Raw genomic sequence first — 21,759 nt, forward strand, 5'->3', positions numbered from 1 at the left:
CAAGCATACAATAAATCTCTGGTCAAGAAAAATAATTTTGCTTTTATATTTAATAAATGCAAGAAAAAGGGTTGCAAACAACACTCTTTCTTATGAGCAAATACCTCAATACCACAAGAAAGCCCAGCAGAGAACTCCCTTTTCTGGGAGATGACTCTCAAATCTTCTTAAATTCTATGGTTCTTGGACTTTATGCATAGGCAGAATACTTGATTCAAGCCTCAGCTCAGGCCGTTGCATTATTTAGATGAAATTTCCCCCTGCAATTAAAATTAAAGTAGTCATTCTTCACTTTCTTTTATAAATTCACTTTGTATTATAAATCATTGTTGTTTATTTGAGAACGTTGCTCTGGTCTCACAAGAAGTAGCTGTATTTCAGCTTCAGAGCTGTGTATTTTTCAGTGTAATACTTCCTTCTTTTTTTTTTTTTAGTTCTTGTTTGTATGTTAGTTTTCTAAATAGCCACTGGGTATTTTGGGAGTCTTAATGTTTTTGATAAATCTGAAGATATCATATAAACTTACATTTTGGCCACTAACGATGTTGAGATCAACACTGCAACTTGACGTTTTTCTTCTCACTTCTGGTGGCAAGCAAAAAAAAAGACAACATAAATATCAATAAACACAAAAAGAATATAGGTAATTTCTCCTTTTCAACGTTTTTCTCATCATACTGGTATCAATAGGGCTATGACAATCTGAACAGTTGAGGATCTGGGTCTCTAAAGCAATTCTGTGTGCTTGTTACACAAATAGAAGGGTATGCCTAGACCTAAGACCCTCACTGACCTGTTTGCTTGGAATACTGGCACTTTTAAAAGCAGTGACAGGAGGACTAAAGACTTCTGAGTTAGTCAATTTATTATTGATCTGTCTGCTGATTTCTGATTTCTGATCTCAGAAATATGCTAATCCTTATTAGTTAAGTGGCTGATTATTTTAAAAGTAACAGAAGCAAATATTTGCTTACAGACACCATGAGAATCTAAGTCACAGTACAGGGCAGTAACCCCTGCCCAACACAAAACATTGCTCTTTGGGATGAGTCTAAGGCAGCAGTTGGACAAAATGTGTGCAGTCTAGGAGTCAAAGTGTGGCAAGAACATTCTTTCAATGTCACAAGGAAGCAAACTAAAAATCTATCATTGTTTCCACAGCCTCCTGTGTTGTACGAGATGCTACTGGGAACGTCAATGATACAATTGTGCCTGGAATGAGCTGCAATGGATCATCTGCCTGCGGCCTAGGCTATGATTTTTCCAGATGTGCAAGTCAGCCGTGTGATTATGGGCTGATGAATAATTTTCAGGTTTTAATGAGATAATATGTATTATCATATAGGCATATATTAGCATAATAAGCAATGCATGAATACATAAGTATGAACATGCAAAACCATTATTTGCAGACAACTAACTACAACAGGACAACCACTTCTATCTAAAAAACTAAAGAACGATAGGAATGATGAAAGGCAAAAATCCCCTGCATTCCATGTTTACCTTCATACTGCCCATCACTAGCCTTCCTAACACTCTGGTAAGGTCTTTATATCCTCTTTTAACAACTACCATGCAGCAGTGTATGTTGTAACATCTTCAAACTGAAAGCCCAGACTTAACAGAGACCTCAGGAGCTCCTGTTAGATGAGTAACTCACGTCACTGCTCTTGACATGTGGATGTGATTTTACCTCAGGGGTGCTGTGGTCACTGCTAAAGGGTTGTGTCACAGTACAAAAACCAGAGGTCTGACTTCTTAAAAAAAGTATCCAAAAATAGTTGAGTGAAAAATCAAGTGAGAAGTAATGGAGTCTTTCTCCTAGGCCAGAGAGAGAGACTGTCTGCCATTTTTATTCTTCAAAATAAAGCTTAGGCTAAGCATCAAAGTAAAGCAGTTCTGCAGCCTGACAACCACAGCTCCCAGATCTCTGTTCAGCCCCTGTGCTTCATGGCCAGCGAGAGGAATTCACCACCCACCTGCACATGCTTTTCAACCAGTCATTTGTAGCTTTTAAAGTCACTCGCTTTTTTCCCAGCTGGCTCTGCTAAATGACAGGGCTGGGCAACCACCTTAAAAGGGATATGCTCTCCCATTCACAGACTACTTTCCCTTCCTTCCTTGATCATTACCATCCTTATTCCCACCTCATTTCAGCTGCCCACACTCAGGACACCACTTAAAATCAGTGACCTCCCCACAGCCAGACAAAGTTTTGCTTCTTGCGTTTACCTCTGCCAGACTAGAGCCAGAAAACAGTATGTCTTCATCTGACAAATCTTCAGGATTCACTGGTTTCTTTCCTGAAGTACTGCCCACACACCAAAAGCATCTGGCGGTCACATCCATCCATCTTTTAGTTTCCTTGTCTGGTGCTTCTCAACAACCTTTTCACTTCAGTAGTCACAGAGGCTGAGGGAGGCCTGACAGTGACCATCATTACTGTTTGCAGCACTGCAGTTTCATCAGCACCATCAGGCATTTTCTCTCATTTTTAGCCATATTAAATAATCAAGGGAAAAAAAACCCCAAACAAAATAAAGTGCCTCCAACCACATTTCATACTTTGGTGCTTTTTCCTGCCATTTCCATTTTCTTGTCCTCTACCATCTGACTATTTACTCATCAAGTAGAGGCTGTTTCTCATAGCAATCAGTTAGTAAAGGCAGTGAGGAAATCTCACAGAGTACTCATCTGCCCCAGCAGACAGCTGCATACTTGAATAAAAATTTGGCTTTGCCTCTATTGCTTTTAACTAAACCAGAAATAATAGTATTTCCCTACTTCACAGCTGGTTTATAGCAGATTAAATTTAGAACCATGAAAAGCAGAGACACATAGAAACAGAGCACTTAAATGGGTTTGTCATTAAAAAGTGCATCCAAATGCAAGCCTATTCGTTTTACCTTCATTTTTTTCCTAAAGGTGATGAGCATGGTGTCTGGCTTTGGTCCTCTCATCACAGCTGGCATCTTCTCAGCTACGCTGTCATCAGCTCTAGCATCTCTTGTCAGCGCACCCAAAGTCTTCCAGGTAAAATTAAACTATCCATTTCCTTATACTCAGTTTTACTTCAAAGACAAAGTTGAACTCCATATGCCAAATGTAACGTATATTTAAACAACACTGGCATGTGGGAGGAAGAGGCAGGGAAAACAATATGTAGAATGTTTTTCAGCAGAAAGAGGCAGGTCTTATCATCACACAAGGGCAATAACGCTTCTTTGGTCAGAGCTCAGCTTTGCTGCAGGAACATGGGATTCTCATGTGTCATAAATAGCTTCAAGGGTACTTTCAGGACCACTTCTGTCTTCTTGCAGAAAGCCACCCTGTAAGCACAGGAGCACCAGGAGCCCTCAGGACCATAAGATTCAGGTGCTGTCAGGTGTGCTCTAACAGGCTGTCCAGAAGCTGTCTGGGCAGCAGCAATGTGGACAGACTGGGAGCAGAGGGCATGGGACAGAGAGATAACCTGTAAAAATTACACCAAGCCACTGATTTGTGCTTCAATTTTTCCCAATTTAGACTCTATTAGCTATTTAATTATCTTTTTCTTTTAAAGTACTGAATAAGCATTAAATGTCTGTGATTCTGTTTCCCATGATATAATAAGATAGTAGCACATTGTCTTATCACCTTATTTAAATGTTCACATGCCACAGCAGTTGATGTACTTGAAGCACGAAGACAGATTTAACTTTGGTTAGCAAAAGCAAGCTGCCACTCACAGACAGTGACTTCTGGTGCAAGAAAGTGCTGCTTAATGGAATTATGTGCTGATTTTCTTACCAGGCTCTTTGCAAGGACAACGTCTACAAAGGGTTGGAATTCTTTGCCAAAGGATACGGAAAAAACAACGAGCCTATCAGGGGATATGTCCTCACTTTTGTGATCGCCATGGCATTCATTCTGATTGGTTTGTACAATGTTGCACAGCTGCTATAGTATCATGTTCTGAAATTATACAAACTGGTACTATAATGTAATTAGTAGCTATGGTTTGAAAAATTTCCAGTCAGGTAAGCTCTGACATAAACTCAAGCATACTCAAATTCCTGGTAGCAATTGCATTATTCTTAATGAAGGCAAAAAGAAACCAGCAGGGATTTTAGTGACTTCTCACCACCACCACAGCCTCATCTTCCAAGACGTGGAGTAGCTGCAATTCCTGTACACTCTGCTGGAAGAGGGCAGTGCTTAGAACTCTACCAGATAAGGCAAAGTCAGAATCTTTGAAAAGGGCTTTCCAGTTTATATTGCACATAGATCTGAGGTAATTTTGAGATAATTAGGAAGCCTATTCTGCCCAAGCCTTTCCCAAGTCAGCTCTAAAGCAAATCCCAGTTTACCAGCACTGGTGAAAGAAAATCCCAGCTACCATACTCAGCAGTTGCAGGGATTTTTAAATCAGTTTTTCCAAGATTTGAAATTCAAACTGTCTTACACTAAGTAAATAGGATGTCTAGTAAAGAGAATTCAGATCCCCAATAAACTGTAACTACAAAGAGTTTTTAAAAATGCATCCATCCTCTCAATTATGTATTTAAAATTCTGAACTTTTTATCAGATCTACATCATTAAGAGACAGTATGCTGAATCACAGTATCAAGTATAACCTTGCATAGCACATGATGTTATTAAAATCAGCATTAGCAGACATAATTCATATGAATGAAGGTAGATCAAGGCGGCCTTAAATTAGTAAGACAGGAAAATACTCAAGCTCTCCCTGGATGATAAATGCAGACAATGCTCAGATTTAATGCATCATTAGGAAACAGCTAGCCAACAATCCAGGAAACTGGTGCCTCTGTCTGACTTGTGTATGTGTCTCACAGCTGAACTGAATACCATTGCTCCCATCATCTCCAATTTCTTCCTGGCTTCATATGCTTTGATTAATTTCTCCTGCTTTCATGCCTCGTATGCAAAATCTCCAGGTGAGTCTGCATTCAGTCATGATTTAAATACGGGTTTTATAGTCTGATCTCTGGAAGTTTTTGACTGCATGTCAGAGAAAATTGCAGTATGTGTAAAGTATCTAAGCTATGTGATCTGATGTCTTATTGAATATGATGGCAGTTCATTTATCTCCAGAAGATAAAAATAACGGGTCCAGTCCTTACAATCCCTACAGCTGTACAGGATGAGAAAGGCTTTGGTGGATCCCACTGGAGCAAAAAAAGCTCCTTCTCAGGGTGGCTTTTTTCCCCTCACTATCACAAAACATGGGTGGGTAAAAGCTTATGCCAACTCTGGCCAATGAAGTAAGCAAGGCCAATGAAGTAAGCAAGGCCAATGAAGTAAGCAATGAAGTAGTGGGGAGTCATCATTCCCTTCTCCAAACCGCCAGTGAAATGTACAGGGAGGTTCCTAAGCACAGTACCAGTGCTACAAGTGATGCTGCCGGGAAGGGAACGTGCAGAGCAAGAGCAGGTCCATCAAACAGCACCAGCACAGCTCTGCAGCGCCCAGAAGCACAACTGTAAAGCACAATTGTGAAGCACAGCGAGGTCCTGTTCAGCGGTAACTTGAGATCCTCCCTCTACATTTGTGCAGCAAAGGAACATTCTGGCTGTCAGACTTGCGCACTGCCACGGCAGAATGATTCTCACCATCTCACGAATAAAGGGGTGACACCTTCAGGACTGAAGTCAATCAGCTGAGCAACACTGGTTTGGCACACAGGAAAGACAATTTCCTGCTTCTGTGAATTAAGTATTCAACTCAAGGAGCGAGGAATACATTTTTGATTTCCAGTGTGAAGAAACTGCAGTAGCGACATAAATGCCTGCATCAACTTCCTTCCTATGGATCTGCACAGTGCCATTTGTTTAGAGGGCAGAAAAGATGAGCACTTCTGCTAATTACCTGCACAGCTGAACAAATGCAGATCTGCTCCACATGGCCTTGGAGCTGAGTGACAATTACCTCTAGAGATTTCATCTGCGTGCATCTGACTCTACTCTGCCACTACTTAACATTTCAGACAGAACTGCAGCCATTTTTCTTTTCTCATTTCCTCCAGTTAATTTCTGCCAATTCACAGTGATAGATTATAATAATTGCAAGGCTGCAGGACAGCAAATTTCTTCCCAGCAGGTCCCTCCCATTCCCTCATTACAAAGATGATCCAAGATAGAGTTGCTCAGCCTCTTCTGTGTTTTTTCCCTCTCCAAAGTCTGCTCTGTAGAACACCTGGCAGAGACCTGCAAACCGTGAAGGCTCAGTGCTTGCCTCATCATTTTAATTGGTAGCAGGGGATGGAATCAGTACCGCAGCTGAAGAGCAGCAGGAATAATATCTTTTTAAAGTCAATTGCAGATGATTTTATTCTTCTGCCACAAGGCCAGGCAATTTCCAGGTTTAAGACAGATGCACTTACAGTATTGGGATAAACACTCCTCTCAGCAAGCATTTAGCTACCAATAATAAGTTCTGTGTATATGCACCAAAAGTACACAGCCACCAATTACCTGGACTTACAGGTAATCTCTTTCTGATGTTCTGAAATAATCTGAACCAGTAAACTTTAATTTTGCAAAAATACATATAAACAGAATAGCTACTCAAAGCCAAGCTGAACAAAGCAGTAGGAAAGAGTGTAGAAGAAGGCCTGTAAGACCCAGTATTTTATAAACTGAAACCTACATCAGCCAACACCTGAAAGTATCTGTTGATACGATGCCTGAGATTTTACAGGTATCTCTCCCACCCCTTCTGACAGTGCCTGAAACAAACTGTACATGGGTTTGTATGCACAAAAATCATGGATCACCATTTTATCAATATATTTTATGCTCTTCCAATTTCCTCAATTCTCTTTAAACAGGTTGGAGACCTGCATTCAGATATTATAACATGTGGGTGTCACTTTTTGGAGCCCTGCTGTGCTGCGGGGTGATGTTTGTCATCAACTGGTGGGCAGCTCTCATCACTTATGCCATTGAGCTCTTCCTATATATTTATGTAACATATAAGAAGCCAGGTAAGGCCAAACCCCACTATTATTATGTGTATATGTCATGCTGCTAGACTGGATTTTAAAGGAATTAATTCTGCTTACAGAATTAGAAATTATTTTTCTGTGCTATCTTTATTTAGAGGGAAGTCTGGACCATCCCATTAAATTCCACTTTATATAATATAGATTAAGTTGATAGTCTGGTGACTGCCTGTTTAACAAGAATTTCAAGTATGGTTCAGGGTTTTCTGTAAACATTCCAGCAGGCTGGTTTATTCCCACATCTTTATGACATTTGGGTTTTTACTTGAGTACCGCTCAGAATTTTTTTCCACCCACGCACAAAACCTTACCTGAATTTTGCAGTGCTCTTAGCTGACTCAGGCAGGGTCCTGACTCAAAACGTAAACCTGCTGCCCATTATACAACAAAAATGCAAGATGAATTACTCATGAACTGATCATCCTCCAGCACCTCCCTACAATTCCCCAGTAAATCAAGGCAGACGGGCCCACTTTACTGCTGGAAAAAAAACACTCAGTAGCTCAGCAAATCACAGGAGCTGTCCTCAAAAGCCTGTGTGCTGTACAAGACTAGACAGTCTGGCTAGTCATAACCAGGACAAACTAACCCAGGCTCAGATTTCAATGCTAACCACGTGAATTAATTCTGCAGCAGAAAACATAAAACAAAACCAAGAAATAAAAGAGGCAAAGTTCCCAGCAATAGATGTGCTTTTATTGGAGTGAGCTTGGGACAGCAACACCTGGTGTGAGACTGTGTTATTCTTTTCTGTGTATTGCTGCACTGTTGTCTGTCCTCCCTATCTGTACTCTCTCACACCCACTGGCATGGTCTGTGCTTCTCTCCCTGTAAATATATCATCAGCTGTAGGAAAGCACACCCACCTCAAGGCAATTGTCAAAAACATTCCAGGATTTCTGCCCTTTCCTTGTATATTGACAGTGTCCCTGATGCAAAGTACCACCTTAAAGCTTGGTCACATTCACTGAAGACAGTGTACAAAAGCCCTCTATCTCCTGCTAAGAGAGGGAGTTTTCTTCTGCACTAATTTACCAACAACTGGAGGGTTCAGAAAAAAGTAATATTCCTTAGAAAAGGAGACTACACAAATCTCCACTTAGTTGCACTAAATATTGGCTTTGTATCTTGGCATAACAGGACTTGTTCTGCATTCATGTAGATCTCAAAGTGTAGAAAGACATTTCTTATAGGTCTCCATTGACCAAACAGCTGCACAGTAATGAGAAAATATGTATATGCCAAAACTGGGCTGGAGAACAATTTTTGGCCTATACAGCAGAATAGAGCAAACTGGAATTCAGAGTGTTCCTTCCTAGTGTTTCATTTGCCCTTCCTGAAATTCCACACCACATACATGACTCAGGGCTGTCCATTTTCTAAATGGGAGAAGGATACAAAGTTAATGCAACAGATAAGAAAATAGTTTTTAAGCAGGGGAAGAACTTTCCCTACAATATTTAAATAAAGAATGAAAATATTTACTTGCATGGGATTTTCTGCATCACACAAGCAAAGCCTATTCATTCTATTATGGTCTGTATCTATGAAGTATGACAGGATATACTCTGCTTTTCACAGAGAACACCATTGCTGATTTTTGCAGCAGAATGTGGGGAAAAGCCCACGGTTTAATATGCATTATTTATCTTTATTATATGCAGAAGTAAACTGGGGCTCCTCCACGCAGGCTCTGTACTTTGTTAATGCCTTAGACAGTGCTCTGGCATTAACCACAGTGGAAGACCACGTGAAAAACTTTAGGTAAGATTTCCAGTGAACATTAGAATGGCTTGTCCTGAATGTGTACATCAGCCAATTATATACAACCTCTTTTTTCTCCACCAGACCCCAGTGCTTAGCACTAACAGGAGCTCCTATGGTCAGGCCTGCTCTGCTAGACATCACACACACCTTCACGAAGAACAACGGGCTGTGTATCTGCTGTGAAGTGTACACGGTAAGGGAACTCACACAAACCCCACTCAGCACCAGTGGGGGCTGCAGGTCTCCATTACACATTCCACTCTCACTCAGCACACAGTGTTCCCACGGGTGCTGACTGGCATCTGTGCACTCCATGAAAAAGATTTGCACTGAGAATGAATTTTCTCATAAAAAACACAAAAGCTATCGGCTGATACAAAGCCTGCTGGTAAATGCCTCACTGAGATGCATTTCAAAGTCCATAGCAGGTGAACCAAAAAAATGGTTTGGAAAAAACCAAACCAAACCAAACCATTACAAGGAAAGATTTTAGGCTTAGAAAATGGAAAACCCCCAAACCACACAACACACAAAATTTGAAGGGTTACTGTGTGAGAGTCAAATTACCCAGGTTCTGTTTTCAGCTTTGTCACTGATTTGCAGAGTTGGGGTTTGGCAAGTAATTCAGCTCTCTTTTTGGTGGTTCCTCCAAAACTGTTACAATGCTAATTTTGAGGATAAGCATGCTCTTCTGAGATCTAAAGAGAGTAGCAAAGTATATTTCTAGATATAAATACACAGCAAATTATGTATCTTAGAGGATGAAAATCTAGTCTCTCATTAGGACAGAACAAAAATAGATAGGTTTGTAGTGTAAGGAGAAAATGTATTTTAAATATTACAACGACCTTTTAATTTTGAGAGAGAGAAAAAAAACCCAGCTCCTGGCACTAAATGGGGCTGCAGAATCTAGATAATAGAGTCAGTCCAGCCAAGATAATGTATTCCTCTACAGGAGTGTAGGAATAATTCATTTGATGCTGCCACATTGCAGAAGCAGAGTACGGAAGATCCACATGTGATTCTTCCCAAATCAAATGAATCTATAAAGATTGACTGGTCCTAATTCCCCCCTACTATAATTATTGTTAGATTTCCCACTGCATTCAGTAAGCGTAGAACCAATCCCAACAAGATCCTGAGACTATGCAGCTTCCTAAAGTTGAGTTTCAGCAAGTTTTCTGAATTCTTAGGCACGTTTCTCTGCTGTTAGTACTTTCTATGGAGACCTGAGATTTCATTCCTGTCTATACAAAAAACCCCCAAAGACTACTTTGTTAGTAGAAGCTTTGTAATTGTTTGGGGGGGCTTTCTAATTATTTCTTCAGCAACTTAAGTGAAATTTGATTTCCTTGGTAATAAAAGTGTGACAAAATCAACCTTTATTAATTGTAAAATTGTGGTAAAAAGTGGATGATAAAATTCCTAGCAATCGCATTGAAGAGCAGCCTGCAATATATATCACAATACAGCAAGACTATTCAGCCACAAATGTAACACCCAGCACATTTTGCCTCAAAAGCTGACATGCTGTTAGCTATGCATAAAGTTTTGAAACACCATGCCAGAGAGAACATCTTCCATTTTTTTTTTTTTTTTCCTAAAAGGCAGCAAGAAACTTTCCAGGAACATGGTGATACATAGCTCAGAAACAGGCAAAATAAAGATCACAACAGAACATAAAGATGATTTGAAGTTTACTTTTCTCTGAGGTTATGGCTGCATGTTGGTTTGAACAGTCTGAGTTTCTAGTAAAAGGGACTATTTCTGCTTTTATTCCCTGTCTTCATGTAAAATATTTTTGCGAGGTTAGTCCTCAGTCTGCAAATTCACTGGATTCCTTCTACAGCTGCAGGAACATTCCACAGGTACAAAGGAGTAGCAGGGGAGGACACGGATGTCACCTGGTAGAAGGGTGGGACTGGCCCCTCGGCCAGCAGAAATGTATTGTGCAAGCCAGTTGCAAAACCACCTTCAGGTGCTTTCCTTAGAGAGACAGGGAAGAAGGGCAAAACTTGTTTTTTCCTTGTCCTTACCCACAATGAAACTTCAACCTTATTGTTCAAGTTATTATTCTCAGCTCTTCATACAGCCAGGATCAAATTCTTCTTAAGTTATATCCATGTCTTGTGACTTGGATATGCACATGGATTTTTTCCCATTAAATTACCAGATGGCCACTGAAAGAAAACTGGCAACAAAGGCATTTGCATCTTTAATAGTACTGCATCTACTCTTTTCTCTTCTGTCAGTAGATAGGAACTTTGACATGTATATTTAGATCTGTGGAGACTCTTTTACATAGTCAAGTCAGGGAGGGACTTTATTCACTCTGAGATGCTTTACTGTACCTTAGATATTTTTTTAAGATGTTACAATCCATAGTAGTCCTTCTTTCTGTCAGAATCACTGCATTTAAGCAGCATTAGCAGCCCCAGCCCTCTCAATATTCACATAATTCACAGAATGTGAATTATGTTTGCAGCACAGTTCTTTTCAAAGGGCTGAATCTCTGTGGACCCTTTTTGGAAATGCATTTTTCTGACTCCCTCCATTTGCTCCCACAGCAGACTAGGTAACTCCTTCAAAATCACTGTGTGATGTACAACACAAAGCCTTCTTAATAATATTTTACCGTATCATTTTTAACAGGGACCACGCAAGCTGTGTGTTAAGGAGATGAACAGTGGCATGGAAAAAAAGCAGGCTTGGCTCACAAAGAACAAAAGAAAAGCCTTTTATGCAGCAGTGGCAGCTGACAGCTTCAGAGATGGAGTCAAAAGTTTACTTCAAGTAAGCTTTTTGTTTACAGAACACACAGAAGAGTGTACATCAAAGCATCCCTTTATGTGAAGCATTACTATTTACTTGTTAAGAAGCCCTACATATAATATGGATAATGTTACAGACAGAAAGGGCATGCTGGGGGTACATTTATATTCTGTCACAGATTACTTCATAAAGATCTAGTTCTGGGCTATGGAATTGTGAGACAAGGCAGACTGATTCTCTCCTAAATGAACGAGACACTATTATGAAAAAAGAGAGGCATCTACAGGGCAACATATGAATGTCTATGCAGCTGACACTTGATACACTTCAAATCAATTCCATTGTTTGGTATTACACAGCATATTAAATATCTGAGAATGTTTTGGCAATAAATGAAAACTGAAAATGTGTAATATACATTTTCTGCAAATAGCGAGAAGGTAATTTAAATAAAAACCTGCAATATTTTTCTATTACTCTAAGAATGCAGCAGATCATTTCCAACAGTCCATTTAAAATGGCCTTAATGAAAGCACAGAGACACTGTTTTCATTTTTCCCATCTCCCTCCCTATCTCACATATATGAATATTTAAACATCTAGGTACTGAGGCAAAATGTAGAGAAAATTCATATCCTTTGCACAAAATACACTGCTGAAAAGATATCAGTGCCAACTGAGACAGTAGGGAGCCAGCTAAAATACTGTAAGTCACCCACTGGTGTCCTACCAGGGCTCTTTGTACACTTGCTGAATGGGCAGTACAATTGAGCAAGATGAAATGCTATTAATAAAGATCCCTTTGTTCTATAAAAGCCTCACAAAGACACTTCATCTTGGGCTTACACATTGTCTCAGTAGGAGATCCTTCTGATGTTTTTGACAACTCCTACAGTCTGATGATCTCTTCCTTTCCATTACTACTGAAGCACTACTGCCAAAGTCAACTACTGGACCCCAAATAATTCCCTTCCAGCAAACACAAGGATAACCATATCATCATTATTGTAACCTAAGGACATTGGCAACAATTACTGATTTCAGTGTAAACAGTGCTACTCAAAAAACCCACCAAGGTTCCAACAGTTTTTACCTATTTTCTGTCGGCTAGTAGTAAAAAATTGGCAAGTGTTACAACTTTATAAGCTGGTGTTTTGTGTCTCCTCCTGAAGGTTCCCAATACACTGAATAATTAGATTTCTATAAACATTGTCAGCTGAATCTAGATCTGACTTCCCTTACTTGTTCAGGTTTTAGCATCCAGAGCCAGTTTTGAAGGCAAACTAATATGTTGACAAACGATTTATTTTTCCTGTTTATAAACCATAATTTTATCGATAAAGCATGCTCAGCAGATTTTGGATAATCTTTTGAAAAGAACAGAGCAAATGAAACAGTAACAGTTTCCAAATTCAAGGCAAAAACATGCAAAATTAGGAGCCTATGCCTCCTCTGTGAGATGTTTTAAGAGACTTCAGACCCACTTCATCTATTGAATATTCTGAAGCTGATAAAAGCTTTATGCCATTATGTTAGAATGAGCATACAAACAGTTCTTGAACTCTCTCTTGATTCCAAGTTATTGAACCATTTTAATGAGAGCATGTCAGAAGAAATGCAAATGAATGCTAATTTAGCAAAACTACACTTCTGTCATCTAAAATCATTTATAGCTGGAATGATTTAAAGCTAATCTCTCTGCTTTCCGCATGGGTATGAGCATGAAGGGCATTTATGAAATCCAATCTAGTTGTAAGTGTCTCCAGAACATTACTTCAGTTATCTTTTGCCATTACTTTTCATTTACAGTAAAAGCATGCATGTGTACCTTTCTCAAGCAGTGTTTTAATATTGTCAGGCCTCGGGCTTGGGTAGAATGAAACCAAATACCCTGGTGATTGGATTTAAGAAGGACTGGAGAAGTGCACCTGCCACGCAAGTTGAGAACTATGTGGGCATTATACAGTAAGTCAGCTCAGCACTTCCTGTTTCACTCCTCTTAGACTAGATTAATATAGATTAATTATATGGATTAATTTCCATACAGAATTTGATGTGTAGAAACAATGCAAGGAAGTATGTGCAAACCTAGGCTCACACATCCTAGCTCTGTGGCTGAAGTTATCACCCATCAAAAAAAGGCTCACTGGCTTCCCACACCTCGTAGGATCTGCTTAGCAAACACCTGGCACCATCAGAGCTGATGTGGCTTGACAATGCTAAAGAAGCTGCACTGCTGGCAGCAGTGCTTTTGCAGAACTGTATTTTCCCATTTTTAGTGGGCAGGAGCTCAAGAGAAAAACAACCCTAATGTACAGACTAAGGGAATAAGAGAACATCATGGAATTCTTCTTTCAAGCCTAGGAGACAGAGGAAAAGCTTTGCTTCAAATCTCATGCGTGCCTAAGGCTCAGCAGCTCTGTGGGTTGGGATTTAGCTAGGAAACAGTCATTTTAAAACAGCCTTCTCATGGATGCTTGCTCAAAATTCACTTGTAAAGCTGAAGCAAGTTACAGAGCAACAAACCCCACCTCAACTTTGTTATTTCCTCAGAGAAGGGAGAAAAAAATTACCCTATGGCAACCTAGTTCCTAAAAAAGTGCTGTCTGAAAGACCCATTTCTGGAATAGCTGATCTGTTCCCGTGCCCAATCACACCCTTTTTTTAAAAGAGGGAAGATAAGCTAAGTACTACAAATTTATCTGGGGCAACTCCTTCTGCAGTTTTACCTAGTCTGCCCTCCCTGTGAAAACTTTCACTGATCTCTTCAAAGTAGCTTTCCTCATTGACATGCACGATGCAAAATCCTGTTTACTCTTCTTTTTCTTTCTTTCTTTCCAGTGATGCCTTTGATTTTGAGCTCGGCGTAATTATCGTCAGAATTAGCCAAGGATTTGATATATCTCCGGTCCTTCAGGTTCAAGGTATGTAGTGACTTGACAGCTGAATATCTATGCTGGTTAGGTGCACAGCATAAGAAGGACTCTGACTGACACTCATAAGAGTCACCATCTGGTTTCTAGAATAGTTCCTACACTCATAATTTCCACAGTTTATCCTTCCTTGTGCAGTTTAAATCCTGCCTGAAATCCTTGCTGATCACTGGCAGTGACAGAAGGAGTACAAGCCTCACACATTAAGTAGCTCTGCACACCAGAGAACTCAACCCCCAAAGCAGTTCCAGCACAGGCACAGACTAAAGCAGTGAAATCACATTGTGCCACAGCAACCAGTTACTCTGCTGCATGTTTCCTTCCTGGTCTTGGCACGCCTTCCTCCCTCTGCCTACCTGGTATCTCTGGGACTGGCAGGAAATGGGAAGCTGTACTTTTGGTACCATCTCTGTGAACTCTTGAGTCCCACAGAGTTCCCACCCACGCAAAAATCTGGAAGCCGCAGGAAACATCAGTCCTCTCTTTCACCTTTCCCTTCACTCTTCCTTAGGCTAGCAGTGCGTATCTCAGGGGGAAAGGGAAAACCTTCCGCCATACCACAAGCACTCCAGGAGACACGCCATCTGGGTGGCAAAGGCAGAACAATTCTCTGGGCGCTCAGCAGGACAATTCTCCTCCCCCTTGTCCCAGCGCGGGCCCGGAGCAGCCCGGCCGGGCCCGGCGCTGGCGCTGCCGCTGCGGGGCCCGCGGCTCTCTGCTGCCGCCTGCTGCCCGCGCCGCGCCCCGCCGCCCTCCGGCCACACGAACGCCCCGCTCCGCGCTGCGACGGCAGCACGAGGCAAACGAGGGGACCCCCAGAAGCACATCACCTCGCGGAATTCAAAGGCGCCAGAGACGCCTTTAAGGAACAAGGGTAGATGAACACTCACTCTGCACTGGCAGCTTGATGTGCACGGAGACCCACGAGGCAAAACTACAGGGAGTCAGAAAAAAATTCCAAAACAATCAAGCATTTCTTCTCCCCCTGGTGATTTCTGGGAGAGATCTGCCTATCTCTGCTTGATGCGAGTCACGAACTGAGTGCTCAAAATATACAGTCATTGGAACACCTGTAAAAATACAGTGAAAAACAACTCTGCAATCTTACAAACGAGCAAATGTTCTCCAAGTGTTCAGACACAAGGAGTTAGAAAGGATTAAGGGGGGGTGGGGGGGGAGTAGCCTCAAATACAAAGAAATATTTTGAAGCAGATACAAAGTCATTATAGTGGAAAACAATGATCACTGTATTCTCTTATACTTGATACAGCATTCCGTTCAATAGAAAAGCTGAAATTTTAGTTTGAGCAACCATTAAGTTCATGGCTATCACCATGTCTAATAATCAGAAGTACGTGACTGTCATTGATTAAAAAGTAAGTACATTATTTCTGTTGGCAACTGAGAGTGCTAACAGAGCATGTCTAGCTAGTGTCTAGCTAGTGAGGGTTTATTTTACTTTTTTAACACGATGTCTTAAATGAACTTACCTCATATTTAGCTCATGTATTACTCAAATAGAAGCTTTCCTTATGAAAAAAGTTTTCTGCAGGCAAATGCCTGGATCACATTAATTAGTGCCTCACCAAAATACATTCCTCAATAACACATGATACCTTTTTCTCAGCAGAAGTCTAATATTGCTAAGATGAAATTGTTCTTTTGTATTACTAAGTTCACAGAACTGATTAGCTAAATCTTACATCTTTGCAGCAAATGCTCAAAAAACATGAAAAATATTTCAGCATAGAGAATGACTGTATATTCAGGATCCTTACTTATTTCTGAGAATCTCAAAGTACAAACCATGAGACTTTGTTCTAAGAAAAGAGACCTCAGCTTCCTCAGTGTAGGGAAAACAGCTTTCCTAATGTCTTTTCAAATTCTTGGCTAAAGAAACCAACTAAACATCCACAAAAATAACTCAATAAATAGTATCTCATGTAACTAAAAAATGTCATAATATTGATTTTGATTTGGAAGAGACAACCTGAGAGCAGCTGGCACACCCCAGTGCTGTAGGCACAGGCACCCTAAGCTAGGGCTTCCTGAGGTGAATTCAGCTTCCTTCTCCCTACTGGTTTGCAAAGAAAAAGCCTTTTAAAAGAATTTTTCATCCCAGGAGTTTTACATTGTCTACAAAGTACCACAACACCAATTACATCATCGCCATTAGTTCAGTAAGGGATTTAATTTAAAAGATACCAATGTGTTACCAGTTCTCTTACTTTTTCTAATATACAGAGGAATTAGAGAAGCTGGAGCAGGAGAGATTGGCACTGGAAGCCACCATTAAGGAAAATGATTTTGAAGAAGGGAAAAGGGGCATCTGTGGATTCTTCAAAAAAGCCAGCACACTCAGTATCTCGAAACATGAAACAAAGAAGGGTAAGTTCCAAAATGACAACCTATTCCCAACCTTTCAATGCATCACACTCTCACCAATATGCAAACTGAACTTTACTCTAAGCCAAAAACTCCTGAGCCACACAGAAGCCCCTGGGACAGAACCTCCCTTGTGCAAACCGTGGTGGCCACAACCCTGTAATGCAGCACAGTGGCATCCCTGCTCATAGGACATGCTACCTACAACACAAGCATTTCCCTCTCATTTGCTAGATAAACTTCTCAGCTCAGCTTATGTTCACTTCTACTTGTCAAAAATAGAACATGGTTATTAAAGTTGGAAGAATACAGAACAAGTTGGTTGGAAGGGGTTGGGGCTGTTTTTTTCTTTTTAATAGGGTGTTTTAAAGTGAGGCTTTTTTTTCTCCTCTCTAAAGAAAATAGGAACATATGCACAATAAGCAATCTTACTTTGCTTAACATACACACACACACACAAACTCAGTACACAGCTGAAAACCAGGTAAAAATAGCACAACTGCTCTATATTCTAAGCATAATTTCATAAAAATGCACAAGTGAAGGTGCTAAAAGTACTGAAAGTACATACACAGCATACTGTCAAATAACTAATTAACACAAATGTGTGGGTGATGAAGTCAATATGACGTTTCAGACATAGTAAAATGATGCAGACCCAATTTAAGGTCTCGTTTCACAACGGCTAGGCTTCACTGATAATGACCCACCTGAAGCCATACTTGTACACAGACATGTATTTTGAGAGTTTTCACCTGCAGACACTATTACATCTGGCTGTGCATGCAACTCCCACAGGTACCAGGAAGATCTACAGACCAGGAACATAAAATGCCATTATTCTTCAGCTGGCAGACTTCAGTTTATTTTGTTTCAGTAGAAAATATTTTTATGACAATTCCACCAGAAGTGTTGTACCCCTGTTTCGACTTCCCTTTTTGATTTAGTTGAGCATAAAGGAAATACATATTACACATTTTGGCTCTCTAAATTAGATAATGTTAATAAATAGCCTCTCCTCTCTGTTTTGTTTTTGTGTTCATACTCCCCAGAGTTGTTGCATCTTCCAGCAGAGGTGCTAGAACTGTAGAGGAAAGCCAATAACTCCTTTATAACTATCCTGTACACACTCCAGAAATAGAGGAAAACCAAACAAAGCATTTTCAAAACCTACCAGATCAGAGTAAAACCTCTAAAGAAGCCTGTCTGTTCCATTTAGAATATTGCTCTGACACTGTCTCTTTGAAATCATTGAAAGAGAAGCAGGAAAAGGTGGAATGAGAGAAGGTATTGTTAGTACAGAGTCAAGACCATATCTTTTAAAGCCAGCCAAGCAACCAGCTAGAATCAAAATTTATTTCCAATTAGCAGTGACCAAGTCAGCATAGGGAAACAGCCATACGTGCTTGTGTTTTCTGACTTCCAGCTTCACCTATGCTCACCCTGTACTCCACCAGCTCATTTCATGCACTGTGACTGTGCCTTTCAGGGACCTCTCTATTTTACAAGACAGCTGAGCTTGGAAATGATGCAAAATTACATATTTACTTCTACAATCTGTCAGATATTTCCCAGTTGCTTTTTAAGGCCCCAGTGAATATTATATTAACTAAAAAGAGACAGAGAACAAATAATCAGGTAACCTTTTTCAAGATGTTACAATCCAGTGACAATGTGTTACACAAGCTTTGGTTTCTGTGCATATTGAAACATTAGAAGTCCAAAGCATCTATTCTGTACCTTTTTTTTCCGATTTTAAGTATAGCAATTATGTCAGAAACAGTTCATTTTCCTGAAGCTTTCCCTCCATTTGGCTCCCTAAAGCTACTTATTGCCTCACTTATCAGACATCCTTCCACATTTTTTTCTTTCTCATTACAGAGAGCACCATTAACACCATACAGTCAATGCATGTGGGTGAATTCAATCAGAGGCTGCTGGAAGCCAGCACTCAATTTAAAAAGAAGCAAGGAAAAGGTACAATTGACATTTGGTGGCTGTTCGATGATGGAGGTAAGGAATTTGAGTAAGAACCACAAGGAGAGAGATTTCTCTGTTACCAAATATAAAAATGGACTTGGGAAGTTGCATAAAACTGGGTTTTATTAAGCTTACATAGGAAATTTTATGTCGCGCTTAAATGTTTTAAAACTAAGTTACATCCAACACTGCTGAAGTGAAAGATGGAATTTTTACCATACAATGCACTAATTTGATACTCCTCCATTTTTGTATGTTATTCCAGGTCTAACAATCCTAATTCCTTACATTCTAACTATCAGGAAGAAGTGGAAAAATTGTAAATTAAGGATCTTCACTGGAGGAAAAGCCAATAGGATTGAAGAAGAAAAACTAGTGTAAATATAACTTTATTTGTCTCACTGTTTAAAGAGTTTGAATTGATGCTGAATATAATGCATATAGCAGGAAGGTGGGAATTTTCCAGCACAACTGGTTTGTTGTACTGTGGGCAGCATGAAAAAAAAATGTACATGATTGAAAGATGTTAAGCTTATGGCATAACCCTCAAGGCTCTGCAAATGGTGATTACCAAAGGAAACTCACATCCAGCACTTTTTCCCATTAATAGCTCATATTCCCTTCTCTGAGAAGAGTGGTCTGCACTCTGTAATGAGAATGTAATTACTTTTATGGGATTTACATGAGACTGTCCAGGTAACAGGAAGTGAAATTGCACATGAAGTTCTCATATGCAAATAGCATAGACAGATAGCTCACATAAATGTGATTAACTGTGGTAAAACTTAAAGAAGTTAAAGAGCAAGTTAATCAACTTTAAGGCCAAGTTGATTTTACTCAGCATTTTTTAAAAAGTCTAGATTTCATAATCATCATTTGCCTTCGAGCAAATGAAAGGTATTAATATAAACTTGTTTTTATCACCACTGTATGTAGGACCTTTCCTTCCTAAGCACTTTACACACTGGAGGCACAGCCATTTCACCACCAGTGGAAGCAGCTCAATTTGGGATGAAAGTCAGTGACTGCTTAACAAAGAGCAGAAGCACCATGCAGAGAGTTAACAACATCTCCAGCCAAAACTCCAGTGGGAAGCAAGTGAGAGGGGCGCAAGGACAGGAGTTAGAATCACTTGCTTCACTAGGATTACAACACAGCACCTTGAAAAGACAGCTGCCACAGGACATTCCCTTAAAGCAAAAGGGAACACACAAAGCAAACGTTGCTGCTCTGTGGTTCTGTCAGTTTTAAACATTACCCTAAGGTTAATGTACTTCTGCAGGACAGATTCACAAGTGTTTGTACAAACTATCCTTACAATTGGGTAAAAAACACCCTAGGGCTGCTCAAGGACCTGCTGGGAAATGTTCTTTGCTCCCTGTCCAGAGTCTGCCCAGTCTTGGCTGTTCAGGACTGTGAACAGGCTCATGAACCTAGACCCTCTAGTCACCAGATTTTGCTGGAAGTAGGAAGTTTTGACATCAAATGGGATTTGTCAAAACATGATAGATTCCACAGAGGCAGTTCTGACACCTGCATACACTGCTTGTCCCACAAAGGCCACAGTAAACAGCATGATCAGGACAGCTGACAAAGACCCAGTCTGTCCCCAAGGAAACAGTATGTGTCTGTACTGCTACCTAAACACAAGCTTTCCTCAAAACACGATATACCTGCCACATGCAAAAGCCTTCAAAGAGACAAATCTGGGCTGGGTGGTTCCTCCATTCCCTAGGTAGACCTAATACAAAATCATCCAAGTACAATTTCAGCCATGTATTTTGAATTCAGAAGTCAAATTTAACTGGACTTTTACTAGCATGTAATTCCCAAAATATAAAAACCTTTCCACAGAAGTTGAGGTTTTGCTCTTTATCATGTTCAAAATAAGGATTTCTGCAAGGGACACCAGGATTTATACAAGCAGTATGTTCTTATATATATGTGTGTATATATATTTTAAAAAAAAGAGTGAACTCTCAGGTCATAAACAAACACATATTTCTACCATGGTTTGCTCCTAGGAATTCTCTGACCTTTTCAAAATCCAAAGCTTACATACCAAAAATAGAAACAAAAAAGGAGGTGGGAGAAGGAGGTGTGGGGAAGAATCACAAGATCCCAACCATGGTTCAAACAAAGGCAAAACTGACCTAATTAAACCTCTCTATCCTCAGCACAAACACACAAAAAACTATAAACTATTCCTTCTGCCAACTGGGGCAGAAAAGCAAAGTATTTTCTTTTATGAACATGTGTAAAGACAACATGTGAGTAGATCAATATAAATTAATAAATAAAAAAGATTAAAAAGATTCTTTAAGTATTGCACATCAACCTTCTGGACCAAATTTTCACCAACACATGTACTACCAGTATTGTAAAACTCCATCCACAGCATTCTGACAGTAACAGAGGAACAGAAACCTTCTGTAAGTACTGGAGAATTCTGCCCTACTGTATACTGAATATTCTTCCTTTATAACTCAAGCCTTTGGAAATACTTAAAGTACCATTGTTTTCCCAAAATGTAAACACCCTGCCCTCTGTCTGCTATTAATTTCCATTTTTTTGCTACTTTCATCGATCATCAGTTAAATGAACTATGCTACAGCAATCACATGAATCCAGTTTTGTAATTGGAAATTGAAACACTAAAGCATTTAAAGTAATTTGTCATATAGTTAAAGATAAGATATAAAATGCAGTTGTCTAACTCATTTACAAGTGTTCTTTGATACAAAGCACTCAGAAGTACAATGATAAAACATTCCCTCTTTTGTTTTCAGGATGGCTTCACTCCTAAGCAAATTCAGAATAAAATTTGCTGATATTAATATCATTTGTGATATCAATATAAAGCCCAACAAAGAGAGGTAAGAAGCATTACCAAAATCCATTATTTAGCAGTCA

At 39.9% G+C, this 21,759-nt stretch overlaps 1 protein-coding gene and 1 long non-coding RNA gene across 16 annotated transcripts in view; one reads left to right on the top strand and one right to left on the bottom strand.

Annotated features, from left to right (window-relative positions):
- LOC116450224 overlaps positions 1-21,759 on the bottom strand; it is a 57,959-nt gene that overhangs the window by 25,780 nt on the left and 10,420 nt on the right. For all 15 annotated transcript variants that reach the window (XR_004242725.1, XR_004242726.1, XR_004242722.1 and 12 more), the window contains 2 exons: positions 527-585; positions 105-260 (listed from right to left, as the gene is read on the bottom strand). This is a non-coding gene — a long non-coding RNA (uncharacterized LOC116450224). The remainder of the gene's footprint in view (positions 1-104; positions 261-526; positions 586-21,759) is intronic.
- Positions 1-21,759, top strand: part of SLC12A1 (solute carrier family 12 member 1) — a 43,402-nt gene that overhangs the window by 17,008 nt on the left and 4,635 nt on the right. Inside the window, exons 11-24 of the mRNA XM_032122368.1 lie at positions 1,162-1,313; positions 2,929-3,036; positions 3,796-3,919; positions 4,842-4,943; positions 6,836-6,991; positions 8,674-8,773; positions 8,858-8,969; positions 11,429-11,569; positions 13,407-13,513; positions 14,390-14,472; positions 16,726-16,869; positions 18,748-18,879; positions 19,112-19,223; positions 21,636-21,722. Coding sequence (XP_031978259.1) covers positions 1,162-1,313; positions 2,929-3,036; positions 3,796-3,919; positions 4,842-4,943; positions 6,836-6,991; positions 8,674-8,773; positions 8,858-8,969; positions 11,429-11,569; positions 13,407-13,513; positions 14,390-14,472; positions 16,726-16,869; positions 18,748-18,879; positions 19,112-19,223; positions 21,636-21,722 — 1,660 coding nt within the window. The remainder of the gene's footprint in view (positions 1-1,161; positions 1,314-2,928; positions 3,037-3,795; positions 3,920-4,841; positions 4,944-6,835; positions 6,992-8,673; positions 8,774-8,857; positions 8,970-11,428; positions 11,570-13,406; positions 13,514-14,389; positions 14,473-16,725; positions 16,870-18,747; positions 18,880-19,111; positions 19,224-21,635; positions 21,723-21,759) is intronic.

Source organism: Corvus moneduloides, chromosome 13, assembly GCF_009650955.1.
Source record: "Corvus moneduloides isolate bCorMon1 chromosome 13, bCorMon1.pri, whole genome shotgun sequence".
Lineage (NCBI taxonomy): Eukaryota > Metazoa > Chordata > Aves > Passeriformes > Corvidae > Corvus > Corvus moneduloides.